Source organism: Kwoniella botswanensis, chromosome 1 (genome assembly GCF_036426115.1).
Source record: "Kwoniella botswanensis chromosome 1, complete sequence".
In the NCBI taxonomy this organism is placed as follows: domain Eukaryota; kingdom Fungi; phylum Basidiomycota; class Tremellomycetes; order Tremellales; family Cryptococcaceae; genus Kwoniella; species Kwoniella botswanensis.
Window position 1 is genome coordinate 15,348,211 of NC_088599.1, and position 14,755 is coordinate 15,362,965.

Consider the following 14,755-nt stretch of genomic DNA (forward strand, 5'->3'; position numbering starts at 1 on the left):
TGATGGAAGTCTGACGGTTGAGAGAGGAGGGAGAAGGAAGAAGAAGAATCTGACACTTTGTTAATAAATATAACATGCGTACATCACCTACTGGGGTGTGATTGATATGTCGATTTAGCCGAGAGAAGTACAGTAAAGTACTGTATGCCTCATAAGAAGAACCTTTGCCACGACTTTTATTTGTGTTCTCACGGAAACCGTTACATCAGTGGCAAAAAGTCGACAGCTTTTGTACAGTACTTACTTTGCTGGACATAAGATCATGTGTGTTTCTCTGCCACGCGTCGCCTTTGAGTGGTGCATTGCGTCAACGCCAGAAAGGCGACTTTCAAACACTCCCTCCATTCGGCCTCTTAGTGAATCCTATATGCCACTAACGTCCAACAACGGACACAATTCAAAATCGACCTTAGCGCACATATGTAGTGTGATATTGTAAGATGATAAGGGGTTTCATTGCATGACTTTGATTTACGTTTGATTCGTGGGAGATATATCTATACTTTATTTACCTAAATAGTGTCCAGCGCTACATAATTTCCTAAAAGTTCATTAGGTCTAAGTTCTCTAAAAGTATGAGATGCAAAAAGGGTGATCGGTGAAAAGCACGAGTGTTAAGAAAAAAAACTATTTACAGAAAAAGGTCCTTTTGTTCCAGCAAAAAGCAAGAAGGGTCCGAGATCAATCCTAAAGTATTGAGGTGATTGATCCAAGCACGAATAACAAACTTGTCCACCCTCCAACACCCAACAACGCCCTCTGCAATGCGCTGGCTGCGGACGTTGCAGATGAAGTACTATTCGTTGTGGTAGAAGAAGAGCTATTGCTCGTAGAAGTGGAATCATCCGTTGAAGTTACACCAGTCGAATTTGCTATTGCCTCAGTTCCCGTTGAATTGACATAGTATTTCCTTGTTACGGTTGAGATATCGATGTTGGTGTAATTATTGGCGTAAGTAGGGAAATAAGGCATATTTTGATCTCCCTGAATAGGGTTGTAAGTATCCAAGCAGTATGAAGAAGCATTGGAGTAGAATGGCCAACTAAACACAGAGGGAGAAACACGGTTTAGCGGGGAAAGCATTATCTCCAAAGGGATGGGTGGGTGCACTTACATTTTCTCAGTAGGATCCTCAGGTAGCCAATTCTGCGCGGCTGACTGGGTCCAACTCCATGGACCGGCCAGTTCGTGATGTACCGACCAGAAGATCCATCCTGCTCCCAGCTCGTAGACATCACTTTGAACTTCCCAGAACTGCCTCATGAACAGGTTGGCTTCGTACGATGACGTGATATTCGAGATCACCTCGTCGAGGGTCAGACCGAAACAGCTCTGGTAATCTACGCAGTAGGTGTTGGTCCCGCTGAGATACGAGCGGATGATCCGATCAGCTTATAGCTTTTTCCCATTGATATTTAGTGAAAACTCACAGAGAGAACTCACCGACAATCTGTATAACGTGAAAAACATAAATCAGCCCTAGGTGACTATGTTAACATATGAAGAGAAGACTCACCACAGGGAAATAGGTCTGAGCTTCGGAGATAGCAGCCGCCTGAGCGCAGATCGTATCCAGATGTTCTTGATAAGTTTTCAAATTGGAACCCCCAAAGGCATCATAGATATCTATGAGGGATTAATGGACATATCTCAGTCAACTTTTGACTTGGGGGATCTCTTGACATGAAGGAAGTTAGAATTGTGATTGTAATCAAGAAGTGACTTACGACTATCTAAAGCGTAGTTCGTCCAATTCAAACCCATACTCTCCTGTGACCAGAAATACTTCCAATTCAATACAGGTTGGAAAGCATCATGTATGACTACCATCACTTCATTGGAACCAGATAAGATATGTTCGTTGGCTCTGACTGTGTTATAACCCTGGACATAGAAATCCGCCAGGACGTTGAAATCCATTCCGCTGGAGGAATATTCAAGGATGTATGGCTATAGTCATAAGTCAGCCATTGATACTCTTTCATTCGACACGAAGTTATACACTCACTTCGTTGGTGAGTTGAATTCTATCGATGATGTGTAAAATCATTAGTATCTTTGAACATAATCAACAGTAGTGAAGGGTGAACTTACGCCTTCACGACTCCATCGAATTTATCCTGAGTGACAAACTTAGTCATATTCGCCAAGGCATCCATGGCTCTTTCCATGTTAGTTGCATTATTTTGAAACTCGATCGGACCCTTGTATCCTTGATTATCTTGACCATTCTGACCGCCTATATGTGATATCCAAATCATCAGTATTTCCATACCATAACAGCATTTTATTGATAGTTTTGGTCATAACCTGACTTACCTGGTAGTCCATGTAAGTCCATCAAGACGTCTAGACCGTACCAACTTGACCAGTTTAGCGCCCTTTCGAGGTACGGTAATTGACCTTGAATGTATCTGTCATTCCAAATCAAACACATTAGCCTGACTTCGCCTTCGCCATTCCCATTCCATTTGGAAAAACCTCAACTCACGGTTCGTATTCCTCTGGATCTGTCCATGACCAATAACCCATAGGTATCCTAACAGTATTCAAGGAATAATTGGCGAATCTCTTGAAATCATCTTCTGTTATATATGAATCCCAATGTTTTTCTAGTCGATTTAGACATTCTTCTTTACCAAGGTATGAGCAGTATGACCACTTCAAATAAGCAAACAAACAAACAAACAAACAAAACAGTCAGCCTTAAATCTGTAAGAATGGAAGGAAGTAAAGGTTAAACCGACCTCGTCATTGATATAGGTATCTTTCAATACTTCATCTTCGAAGAAACTAGGCATCATCCAATTTTCCAATATGAACCATCCTCCCAAGTTGACACCTCGGACTTTATCGCCCGCGACTGATCCTGCTGGTGTACCTCCTGGTGGAGTATACCACGATTTCAGTGCTTGTGCCGATGGCGCAACGTAAAAGAGGATGACGATAAGGGAGATGAAAGGTATGTTGAACATTGTTGAGAGAATATATTCGGGATCGAGACTAATCAATTTATAGAGATTATTTCTTTCGTGATGTTTTCGTTGTTTCTGTACACTTAAAGATTGTTTGTTTGATGTTGTGGGTCGTGTCGTGTTCTGCTGTTGTTGTGGATTGTATTCGTAAAGTTACGTTGTTTGTGGTTCTCTCAGAACCACCGTGTTGTTATCTAAATGAGTGTAATGTCTTTCCAAAAAGAGTGTGTTTATACACAAATACGTGTAGATATTGAGGATATTGTCGAGTTGTGTATCCACTAAATCATAATCATCTAATGGTGTCGTTTCTCAGAGACGGGTATGCTTCGACGCCGGGTTTTGATGGTGGTGTTTGGTGTACACCGTCGCAGTCGATAAAGGATGGATTTGGCAGAGTGAATGAAAGGATCTTCCGTCCGCCTGTTATGACGATTTTCTATATCGCACCACAAGATGAATTACTGGAATACTCGTCTCGTACAGGTAGAATTTACTATTGTTTGTTTGGGAGTCCCTTAATTCCAACTTTAACTTGGGTATTGATCCTTCGACTTGGACCGTAAATGGAAAGTAAGATAACTTGAGAGTGTTCGTTTCGATTGCGCCTGCGCTTGCCTTTACCAGGATCGAGAAGGAGATGAAGATGTGGACAAGGTATACAGAATATGAGACAGATGAAAATATACGATTGTATCTGCACAGACATCCATCGTCTTGATATTTGATGAGCTCAACAGAGCTCACTCACTTGCCGTGCGCCAAGAGCGACACGTTGAGCGTTGAGTTATCTTTCGCAGTCCATTTTTTCTTTTGTTTTGGTTGTTCTGTCACATAAGGTTTCTATCGCGTTTTGGAACCTCTCCCTTACATTTAGCCGCTATTCCCTGTCCCACCGGGTTCCTAAAGGAACCCAAGAGGGTGACCCCGAATGATTGGGTATGTGGTTAGGTGCGCGGTCCACACGACCATAATCAAAAGGCTCGCGGCGAGTAACAGGATTTAACGGTGAAATAGGTGAGCAGGGCAAGTGGCATGTTACACGCGTCTCAACATGAGCAACTGGATTCAGATTCAGCTCAACTAGAGACAAACCTTTCTTATGCTTGTTTGGTTCGTCGTAAACAAAGAAAACACCATCAAGACGACAGGCAACATGTCATCGCGTACTCGAGGGAAACGAGCTGCAGCCGCTCCTGCCGAAATAACAGCAGAAGCGTCTACTTCGAGATCAACTAGAGGAGGTGGAAAAAGAGCCAAGGCTCAGCCCGAAGAAGACATAACATTAGGTGACGAAGAAGCTTTAGCATTGGGTGAAGCGGAAGATGATGATGATGATGCAGAAGATGGAGAAGAAGATGATTATCAGAAAGCTACGCCCTCAAAAGGAAGGAAAGGGAAAGGTAGAGCTAAGGCTGGTGCGGCTAGCAAAGGAAGAAATAGAGGGAAGATTGACATCGAGCAGGATCAGGATGAAGAACAAGAACAAGAGGAGCTTAAGCCTTCGAGACGGTTGAGGAAGAGCGTAAGCTATAAGGAAGTCCCGGTGGAGGCGCCTGAGGAAGATGAAGAGGAGGATGCGGAGGGTGAAGTGGAAGATGCAGAAGAAGAGGAAGAGGGTGAGTGAATCCCAAGATCTCAAAGTGCTCAATGTGTTTGAGCGAAATCGTGACTAATGCAATTTGGGTATTATTTCTTATAGAGGTCAAACCACGTAAAAGACAACCTCCCGTACGATTATCATCACAAACTTCCAATTCCACACCTCGTAAACGATCTCGACCCAGTATCAAAGCTACTCCATCTGCGAACGCCGTCCCGGCAGCTACAGGTGAAGAAGAGGATGAAGATGAGGATCGTACAGATACGCCGTACAAGTTTGAAAAGATCCCCGGTGGGTCAGGTAGAGGAGGGTTCAGTGTGAAAGGTGCTGCTGCTGCTGCGGCTAGGGCGAGATGGGATAAAGTGAGACGAGAGAAGATTGAGCGAGGAGAAGATCCAGATGAACCCCGTTCGTCATCTGCCAGGAAACCAAAGAGGAGGAGAGAACCGTTGGTACCGGATGCGGATCATGTTGAGAGTGAGTAACTGTTTATCATTCACATACACATTTTTTCGGAGGGAAGAAATACTGATTTATGTATTGGCTGGTTGCTGTCTTTAGTGGGATCCACGATGACCATAAAAGGCCAGGTATACACAGTAGGAGATGATGAGTTGGTCTTGGATGAAGATGAGAAAGGGAACACCAAGATTGATGTTGAAGGTAGACTACTGGGAGGTGAGTCATACATTCCGTTGAGAACAGCATATCATCTGGCATCGCGCTCCACATGCAAGCTGGATAATCGAACGCTGACTATAACTATATCACCCGTACTTAGGCCGTGAATACAAACTCGTCACATTCACTTCATCCACCCGACGCAATCCCGATAAATTATATACTATGACCATCGACGCCGCGAGGGCATTGGGATATACAGATTCCCTAGCTTTCTTAAGGCGATATCCCCAGATACTCAAGTTGTCCTGTACGGCGGACGAAAGGCAATTATTGATCGACATCGGTAGGATAGCTGGTAATTTGAAACATCGTCAGGTCACTATGGTCTCAGTAAGGAACGTATTCAAGTTGATGGGTGCTAGAGTGATAAAAGGTAAGTCTTGACTGGACTGGGATGGATTTCCCGTAAGGAAAAATATGCACCTTACTGATATTTCCGTATTTTGAACCAGGTGGTAAATGGGTGACAGACGATTACTACGAGACTGAAGCTATAGAAAGATGTAAAGAGATGGGATACGAGCCAGGTACATTAGCAGAGAACGAAGAGATCAATTCGAGGGAAAATCAGATGACTAGAGACTTAGGATTGGGTGATTCTAACACCAATGGTCCAGGAGGCGGAAGATATTCATACAGTCTAACTCCATTTTACCCAATTGGTGGGCCTACGACTACGTTCGCTGGTAATGGTTCAGATCCGTTCACAGAAGCTGGATCGGGCAATAAGAGACAGAAATTGAAATCTGCAGGTGTGAATGATCAGAATTGGATTTACCTCACATCGAAAGACACTTTGGCGGTTAATGGACAGTTGAAGGAATATAGGAACCAAAGATTAAATACATTGGATGGGACGGATTTAGAAGGTAACTGGGTTTATACCAATGAAAAGAATTCTGATCAGAAGGAAGAACAAGTACAGGAAGAAGATAAAAAGATGTTAGCACCGGGATTGGATAGGAAGAGAAGTGGATTGTCTCATGATGTCACGAGAGAATTGACTCAGCAATTGGAAAATGAGGTCATAGATGGGGATGTGACGCAAGAGGATATAGTGATGGACGGAAGTAAAGGTATAGAAGTTTCTATACCTATACTTCAGGAACAAGGTCCAGAGATAGTGATCAAGGATCCAAGAGAGGTGGACTCGAAGTATCATTGGGGATTGGGAAGTTGGACGAGAGGTGTAGTCAAAGCTGCTTATGAGGTGAGTCAACCGAAATACTGATGGTTGTTTCGATTGGATCGAATGCTGATTGTCGATATCATTCAGCCACATACTCATATACCTCATGTGCCACAATATACCCAACCGACCACTTCATCCCCTTACGAGAGGATATCATATAACCCTGTCATATCATCCTCATCTACCAATAACCACAACCTCGTACAATCCACTTTATCTGGACCTTCTTCCAGAGGCATATCGAGTGTGGAATATGTGATCGAGAATAATCATGATTATGATAAAGAGAGGGAGGAGAGGATAAGGCTGGTGAGGGAAGCAGAGGAATGGGAGAAGGCGATGAGAAGGAGGAGGAAAGGCGTTAGTGTTGGTGTGAATTAGTTTACCCAAACACGCCTAGTCGTAATGGGGTACAGTTTATTTTGATGGGAGCCTGATTTGCGGGGCCAGGTTGATATCTTACATGAATATGGTAAAAATACAACGACCAAATATATGACTATGTATACAAAGTATGCAAACTCACAGCATCAGTTATCTCCCGCTGAATACAGCTTTCCGTTTCTCCTTGAACGCCTTCAATCCCTCTTGTCTATCTTCCGTATCTAGCAATTTATTATACACTCTTCTTTCTAGATCCAACCCATCTTCTAAGGATAATCTTGTGGCGGAGGTGATAGCGGTTTTAGCAGATGCCAAAGCGAGTGGTGCGGAAGATATGATTTGTCGGGAGAGCGAAAGTGCAGATTGGAATGGCTGAGGGGAATAAGCATTGATCAATCCTGTTTTGTATGAATTAGCTTTGATCATCGCACTTCGCTTGAGAGAATGAAGGACTGACCTATTCGTTCAGCTTCGACTCCATCTATATGTTTACCTGTATATATCAATTCTTTGGCTTTTGATACCCCGACCAGATGAGTTAGACGCTGGGTACCACCTGCTCCAGGAATGATACCGAGTTTGGTCTCTGGCAGGGCTATTTTGGTGTTTTCGCCTGTGTATAAATCCAAACTCAATTAATTAATTCTCCCTCACAACTCCAGAGGTATGAGTCGAATAATTGGAAAGGGCTCTCTTTTGATGGTCTGCAACTGGCTGCAGTAGGAACTCACCTCCTACTCTCAGATCACACCCTAGAGCCAATTCGGCTCCTCCACCCAGAGCATACCCATCGATCACAGCTATAGAAGGTATCTTGATCCCTTCTAATTCCCTCAGCATATCTCTCAGAGAATCGAGGAAAGAGGATACTTGAGATGCAGACATTGTGCGCCTCTCTCTGAGATCTGCACCCGAACAGAATAAGTTGGGTTGGGAAGAATGGAGGAGCAATATACGTGCTGAGCTATATAAAATAGTGCAAGATCCCAGTCAGCCCACAAAGATCTACCATCGATGAAAAGAGCCAAGGAGGAGAACGGGTGGGATGGGTCTCACGATATAGGCATTGAATCCAATTTAGCTATACCCTCTCTCATCTCCTGTATACCCCTCAAAAGTCAGCCCATTCACCTCAACGGGCTGCATCGCTCACCTCTACCATCCTCACACTCAGAGCATTCTTGGTTTCCGGTCTGTTAAGCACTAAGCACATCACACCTTCCAATCCCTCATTCTCTGGCTGAGCTTCATCTTTGCTTTGTAGGTATGGTCGGAGATATGCGTGAGGTGCCGAATCGGTTGATGTAGTGGTGGTGAGGAGTGTTCTGATACCGTTCCGTACGACTACTTTTGTCGGTCTAGTAAGTGCTGATAGTTTCATATTGAGCAATTCGATCAGTAGTGCTGTACACGGCGATCTTCAACATGTTCAGTACTATATATACCCCTCGGACTCATAGTGTGGATGCTGGAATGTTGATCCCCTCGTGATGTTGGACACCCCGGTTATCACTCTCACCGAGAGCAGAACAACGGAATCAATTTCTCGCTGCATCTTGATTTACGTAACCCTTTCAAGGCCAGCAAGAAAACCAAGGTGCCACGTCGAAAATGGTGTCCCGGGGTTTGACGGAGTTTCTTGACATTTTGGGATTCTAGTTGGTCTGCATACCCTCTCTCCCACTTACTGCTCACTGCTCACTCACACACTGCGTTTGCCTCTCTCTGTCTGACCCAAAATATCAAAATTCATTGTTATCATTGATATCTTGTTACTTTTTCATCGATTACCTTACTGACGATTTGCAGGTAGCCTTTCAAGGTGAGTTGCTGTCCTCGCACTACACTACTACTGTTTGGAGAGTATATGCTGATTGGTTTCATCTGATAGATGCAAATCTTCGTTAAGACGTGAGTTTGGTTCAACTAAGATCGGTCGAAGAGAAAAGGAAATGATAGCAGGAGGAGAAAGATGGGGATCTGGGTCGGATAGGATAGGATTGTAGGGGACAGGTGCTGATTGTTGAGACCACACAGCCTCACTGGTAAGACCATCACCCTCGAGGTCGAGTCATCCGACACCATCGACAATGTCAAATCCAAGATCCAAGACAAGGAAGGTATCCCTCCTGATCAACAACGATTGATCTTCGCTGGTAAACAATTAGAAGATGGACGAACTCTCTCTGACTACAGTGGGTATCTGGTTTCGGTTTTGTTTTGAGAAGCGAGAGAGCACAGAAGAGGGAAAGATTATACGGAGAAAGAGATGGTGTTCAAGCACGGAGGAACGAAAAGATATTGAAGATGAGGTCACTACATCCTGATTCTGGAGTAGATGTCGAAGCCCGGATCCATGTAGGCGATCGAGCTAGAGAAGAGATAGAGAAGATCGGATACTTTGAGATGGAAGAGTGAAGAGTGTGGTCAGAGGTCTTGCGATGGGCATCTTCGCTAACTTTTACGTCGAATCACTATTAGACATCCAAAAAGAGTCCACCCTCCATCTCGTCCTCCGTCTCAGAGGTGGTATCATTGAGCCTTCGCTCAAGGTACTTGCCAACAAGTACAACGTGAGTCAGGTCTTATACTCTTTTACACCAAAGTCATGTACTGTGGCTGATCAATTATTTCTATGATAATAGTGTGACAAACAAATCTGCCGAAAATGTTACGCTCGACTCCCTCCCAGAGCTACCAACTGCGTGAGTGTTTTACTCTTCAAACTCGATTATCGTTACATCCCATAATCTGTGTGCCCAACCATACCATACAACACAATGACACGATGAATGGATCGCTGATATTGTATTTTCTTGATACTGTAGCGAAAGAGAAAGTGTGGTCACTCTTCTCAAATCAGACCCAAGAAGAAGATTAAGAACTAGAATGTTGGATGCTTGTATATTATTCTAGCATTGGTTCGTCGGGTTTGTTGGGAGAGTATGAGAATGTATAACCGCCAAAAGAAATGCATTTCTCTGCTTGTTTGAAAGTTGTCTGAACGATGTTGGAAATGGAATCGTGGAAAGCCTCTGGAAGTGCGCCAGACATAATGACTGATCTCACTGATAAAGGAATCTGGTGAACTCGCGGAGCCGCGATTTTGCGCAAGCTATAATAACTTCAACTCAATCCATGCAAATCATGGTTGGGTGTTTGATAGGGATCAGGCATAAGGACATGATTGTGTTGCATTCATCGACCGACCAACGATCACTATAGACATTTCATTACTCTTCGGATACCACTCATGGCTAGCACCCATGCGGTGTGCACTATGACCTGTACATCTTATCATCTTCATTATCTAATCCTAATCATCCTCATCTTCCACATATTGATCTTCGTATTCATACCCCTTTACTGGTCGTACCGTTGGGATTTTGGACTTCATAGGGCGCATGGGGTCGAATCGTTCACCGACTCGTTTCCAATCGGTGGAATGGAAAGTGATGTTGTCATGTCGATCGAAGTCACCATACCGTGTTTCATCCCTAGTCTAAGTTTGAAGCAAGAGAAGCGAGAATAGCTCGCCTTGAAATTCGGGTCGGAGTTGCGGGAAGATGTTTTTCACCTTTTCATAAATTTCTGCACGGCGGTCGACGCATTCCGACGAACAAGATCGGTTAGTGTGATCATGATGCGAAGGTATGATTCGCCAAATGTGTGACAAGGCCTTTTGTGCGAGCGGGATGTCTTCTCGTTGAGATGATAGAAGGAGCACCTCTAGAGGATGGGTGCGACAGGCTGATTCCAGGTCTCTTCGAATGATTGATATGATCCTTTCCTCACACAGAGTGAATTCGGTGAGGGTCAAGAGAGGTCCCAGATTCTCAGGAATTGCCTGAACTGGTTCTAGAAAGACGTGTTGAAGTCGAACAGGAGTCGACACCAAGTCAAGGTAGATAGCAATGATGTCTCCAGCGAAATCGAGGTGAATGGGTTCGCGGCATTTGTAGACCCCGAGAGGGGAAGGAAGGCTGAAAGCGTCCGCAAAGAATTTACTGTATGTTTCACCTTATATCAGCATTCCTTTTGGGCTGGAAGGTACCACCTGGATGGTTCAGTCCCGCCAGGAAAGGAGAGAGAGAGATGGAGTCGCTCACCTGATCCTGGATAGTTGAAAGCTACTTGCTTGAAATTCCACTTCATCGTTCGAAATTAAAATGACATCCCCACAAGGATCACAATGAGTTCCATGAAGTCGAGGCTTCTTATGTACCGGTGATTCGATCTCTCTTTCCTCGTCAGATGGCATGATTACGATCACGATGGTGGTTGAGATCTTGTATAGAATGATTGCATCTTCAGACAGCTCTTATAGGAGGATCATCTCGACGTATGTACTAGTATACACAGGTATGCAGGGTTAGTCCAGGAGCACAGACCAACAAACAATGTAGATCTGTCAGCCAACTTGCAGATGCCAATACGAAATGATGTGTAGACCATCATATATGAATGCGTGTAAGAATGATCAGAATCATAATCAAACCGACAAGTACCTATTTGTATTCGGAACAATAAAGTGTATGTAACTACGATATATACAACTTGGTGAAGCAAATGATATTGTGACAAGAACTCCATTATTTTTATATTCAGTACTCTTCCTCATTATCCTGATAATTTACTTGCTCTTCATCCTCACCATCCTTTTCTTCTTCATCCTGTTCTTCACCTACATCTTCCTCTGCGTCTAATTCCTGAAGCATCGTCTCATCAAATCCACCTTCTCCACCTTCACCTTCATCAACTTCCTCAATCTCGCCATCAGGTCTCATACTATCCAACCGCTTCAATCTATCCGCATCATTCTTAGCTTCTTCAAATAACGCTTCTTCCTTATCCCACGGTCGGGTGGAATCAAACCCTGATGATTTGGTCAAATATTCTTTATCTGATCGATTAAACCCAATAAGTCACTTATCGGCTATTTTTCTCATATCAGGATGATGCAGTGAACACTCACCTAAAGGTCTTCTAGCTAAGATAGCAGCAGTCATCTTATCAGGATTAAGCCTATTCTCTTTCAACCCTTTCAACTTGAGCTGTTTGATAGTTCGTCCAGGGAAATAAGCTTTCATCAATGAATAATTTTCACCCGTTTCTTCTAACACCTATATACCCAATCCAAACCAATCAGCTTTCACCTTCTCGTGGAGTAGCTGAAAACTTACCTGATAGAACAACTCAGTCTCCGTCGTAGTCCATCGTTGGGGTTTAGTATATTTGGCAAAACTAGCAGCATTGATGAACCTAGTTTCATCGTTAATCTCAACCACTTCCCCATCACCCCTTTCCTGCTGTTCTCTAATCCTTCTTCTATCCCTCTCCAAATCTCTTCGATATCCCTCGATATCAGGATAATCATCATCTTCAACCTCCCAATTAGGTTCTTCATAATCTTCTTCTCCATCTACTCCTTCTCCTGCATCATCTACAATGTTTATCCCTAATTCTCGTAATGCCGCCATATCGGCATCAGCCTCTTCCTGAGCAGCTATATCCTCCGCAGTCAATTCTGCGCCTCCATCGTCGTCTCCTTCTCCTTCCTCTCCTGCTTGACTTCCACCCTCGTCCTCGCCATCCATAAATGATGGTACAACATTATTATCCACAGGAACATCATTGTATTCTTCTCCATCTTCATCCCACTCTCCTTCTCCCTCTCCCTGTAGTCTTGTCGACTCTTCTCTTCGAGCGTCAGGCTCAGGCGTGGATTCAGGTGTCAACCTCTCAGGTTCAGGTTCAAACTCTTCCTCCGAATCATCTTCATCCGGACTGACAATCCCCTCATCCATCCCCAATTTACCCAGCTCTTCTCGCCTTCTCGCCCGATCCCTATTCTTGGTATGTCGTACTTTCCTTCTCTTGATTTGATCCCTTCTCCAGGCATGTTCAGCTCTAAGTCTGGAAGCTTCTTTCTTCTTTTGGTCCTCCTCTCGTCTATGTTCGTCTATCCTGATTGCCCTCGACGAGACTCTCCCCTGAGCAGCTAGAGTTGTAGCTAGATCTCCCATCGTAATGACCACTTCGTCCACCTGATCTCCAACTAGTTCATCGGGTTGAATATCCTGTAAGGAGATGGTAGCTACTCCAGGTGCTTTCTTCTGTTTCTTTTTCTTTTGACGCTTGATAGGTCGTCCATCTTCATCTTCTGTCAGTTGAGCGGAGGATCTCCTCTTCCCCCCCGTGTTTGTACCTGCATCGCTTTGGTCTTCAATTTCCACTTCTTCTTCTTCTTCTTCCTCGCTTGTCCTCCTATCTTCGGTATTCTCTCGGACCACTCTGGGAGCTTTCTTAGTCGCTCTAGAATTGGGAATCTCCACAACGGGTACGTTCGTTTTCGAGCCTGTAGAAGCACTGTTGGCCACCCTCCTTCGACCTCCTTGCCGTGCTGGACGTTTCGAAGTGTGATGCGTTCCTATTCGACCGATAGTACCTACTGCAGCAGCAGCCAATGCTTCAGCCTCTGCTCGTGATGGAGATGCGACGGGAGCAGGAGCTGGCGCCGGTGAAGTGGTTCCAAGAGAAGGTGGGAATCCAGAGCCGTACGATACACCTAAAGAAGGAGGAAGACGTGATGTAGGTTGGCGAGGAGAAGGCGCAACGCCCAAAGATGGAGGTGCGCCAAACGATGATGGCGGTTGAGGTGTAGCAGAGGGTTCGCGTGGGTTTTGGGGTGTGACCGATGATCCTCGGATTGAGGGAGCTACTGAGGATGCTTGCTGAGGTTGTGGTGTAGCAGATGGAGCGCGCTCAGAACGAGATGCGATTGATGGTGTGCGACGTCGGATTTGACCTGGTGAGGGAGTATCGGAAGTGTGATTTCGAGCTGCGTCAAGGAGAGATAACCGGGGAGCTGAAACTGGCGAGGGGGGCGGAGGAGGGCCCAATGGAGTTTTGGTTGTTTTTGGGCTACTAGTGGTCTGCGAGGACGGGTTTGCTGTTGTTGATTGAGGGGTAGGTGGTGCGGGGATGGGGACGACCGTAGCGCTTGAAGATGGAGCTGAGCTTGCTTCGTTCAGCTTGACAGTCACAGAAGGTGTGACAGGACTACTCTGGGTCGGAATAGTGACATTCGGTGTGCTTGATTTATTTGATAGTATAGCTCGGATCTGCGAAGATGGGATAGCTTTGGGTACCAGGTTGGTAGATTGGGTCGGTTGAGGGGAGCTGTCGGGCGGAGCTGTGCTCTGTGTGCTTGCAGTAGGAGTTGTAGCTGAAGGTTGAGACGCAAAGGAAGAAGGCGCAGAAGGCTGAGAGGATGAGGGTGCTGATTTCTGAGACGATGGTAGAGGTTGAGAGAAGGAGGGGGCTATGGTCTGCTGACTGGATGCGGGAGTATTGGCAGATGGTCGAACAGGGGGAGCTTTCTTTTGACCTGGCTTGAATGTCGGTCTGAATTTGTTTTGACTCGCTATAAAAAGGAAGTCAGCTACATCATGCATGAGGACCGGAAAGGGAAGCTGAGCTTACGAAGTCGTAATGACATCTTGCCTGTACTACTTCTAGACTACCCAAACAAAGCGGAAAGCGAGACGACCGTGCTCCTTTCCTTTAGATCGAAGTAACTGCTGCTTGACAGTTTGAACTAGGCAGATGGGACAGAAGGGTACTGCTAGCTCATACCATCCAAGCATAAGCGGCTGGTTCAAGGTGTGTGGATGACTATGGAAAGGTGTGAAGTGGGAGGAATGTGACGCTTGAATTGATGGAAAAGTCAAAAGTCTGAGAGTTTGTTGTTGATGCGAGAGATTAGGGTTCGATCTTAGGTGGCAAAAGCGGATGTCTCCACTGTTTTGAACCTTTCATGCCTATTTTGTCTGTTAGAGGAAGACCAGCTCCTGCGTGCCTCTTCTGTGTGTGTCATGTCTTACGAGCCTACCGTATCCAGCTGAAAGCATCGAA

General features: G+C 44.9%; 5 protein-coding genes across 5 annotated transcripts; 2 read left to right on the forward strand and 3 right to left on the reverse strand.

The window, feature by feature from the left end:
- Positions 1–687: 687 nt before the first annotated feature.
- On the reverse strand, positions 688–2,975 carry L199_005806 (uncharacterized protein; the record flags this gene model as incomplete). The annotated part of the gene is made up of 10 exons (XM_064891509.1): positions 688–1,042; positions 1,115–1,363; positions 1,431–1,450; positions 1,517–1,626; positions 1,728–1,950; positions 2,009–2,027; positions 2,095–2,239; positions 2,320–2,414; positions 2,492–2,661; positions 2,748–2,975. The coding sequence occupies 10 exons, from the start codon at positions 2,973–2,975 to the stop codon at positions 688–690; spliced, it is 1,614 nt and encodes a 537-aa protein (XP_064747581.1).
- Positions 2,976–4,131: 1,156 nt separating this feature from the next.
- Positions 4,132–6,835, forward strand: L199_005807 (uncharacterized protein; the record flags this gene model as incomplete). The annotated part of the gene is made up of 6 exons (XM_064891510.1): positions 4,132–4,594; positions 4,678–5,055; positions 5,140–5,256; positions 5,360–5,635; positions 5,715–6,472; positions 6,539–6,835. 6 exons carry the CDS (start codon positions 4,132–4,134, stop codon positions 6,833–6,835), a joined length of 2,289 nt encoding a protein of 762 aa, XP_064747582.1.
- A 153-nt stretch (positions 6,836–6,988) lies between these two features.
- L199_005808 (uncharacterized protein) lies at positions 6,989–8,219 on the reverse strand (the record flags this gene model as incomplete). Its single annotated transcript, XM_064891511.1, has 5 exons — positions 6,989–7,236; positions 7,296–7,451; positions 7,570–7,802; positions 7,895–7,938; positions 7,992–8,219. 5 exons carry the CDS (start codon positions 8,217–8,219, stop codon positions 6,989–6,991), a joined length of 909 nt encoding a protein of 302 aa, XP_064747583.1.
- Positions 8,220–8,729: 510 nt separating this feature from the next.
- On the forward strand, positions 8,730–9,726 carry L199_005809 (ubiquitin-60S ribosomal protein L40; the record flags this gene model as incomplete). Its single annotated transcript, XM_064891512.1, has 5 exons — positions 8,730–8,749; positions 8,876–9,033; positions 9,320–9,411; positions 9,484–9,543; positions 9,667–9,726. 5 exons carry the CDS (start codon positions 8,730–8,732, stop codon positions 9,724–9,726), a joined length of 390 nt encoding a protein of 129 aa, XP_064747584.1.
- A 1,716-nt stretch (positions 9,727–11,442) lies between these two features.
- On the reverse strand, positions 11,443–14,339 carry L199_005810 (uncharacterized protein; the record flags this gene model as incomplete). The annotated part of the gene is made up of 4 exons (XM_064891513.1): positions 11,443–11,741; positions 11,814–11,961; positions 12,022–14,264; positions 14,324–14,339. 4 exons carry the CDS (start codon positions 14,337–14,339, stop codon positions 11,443–11,445), a joined length of 2,706 nt encoding a protein of 901 aa, XP_064747585.1.
- Between the last annotated feature and the right edge of the window lie 416 nt (positions 14,340–14,755).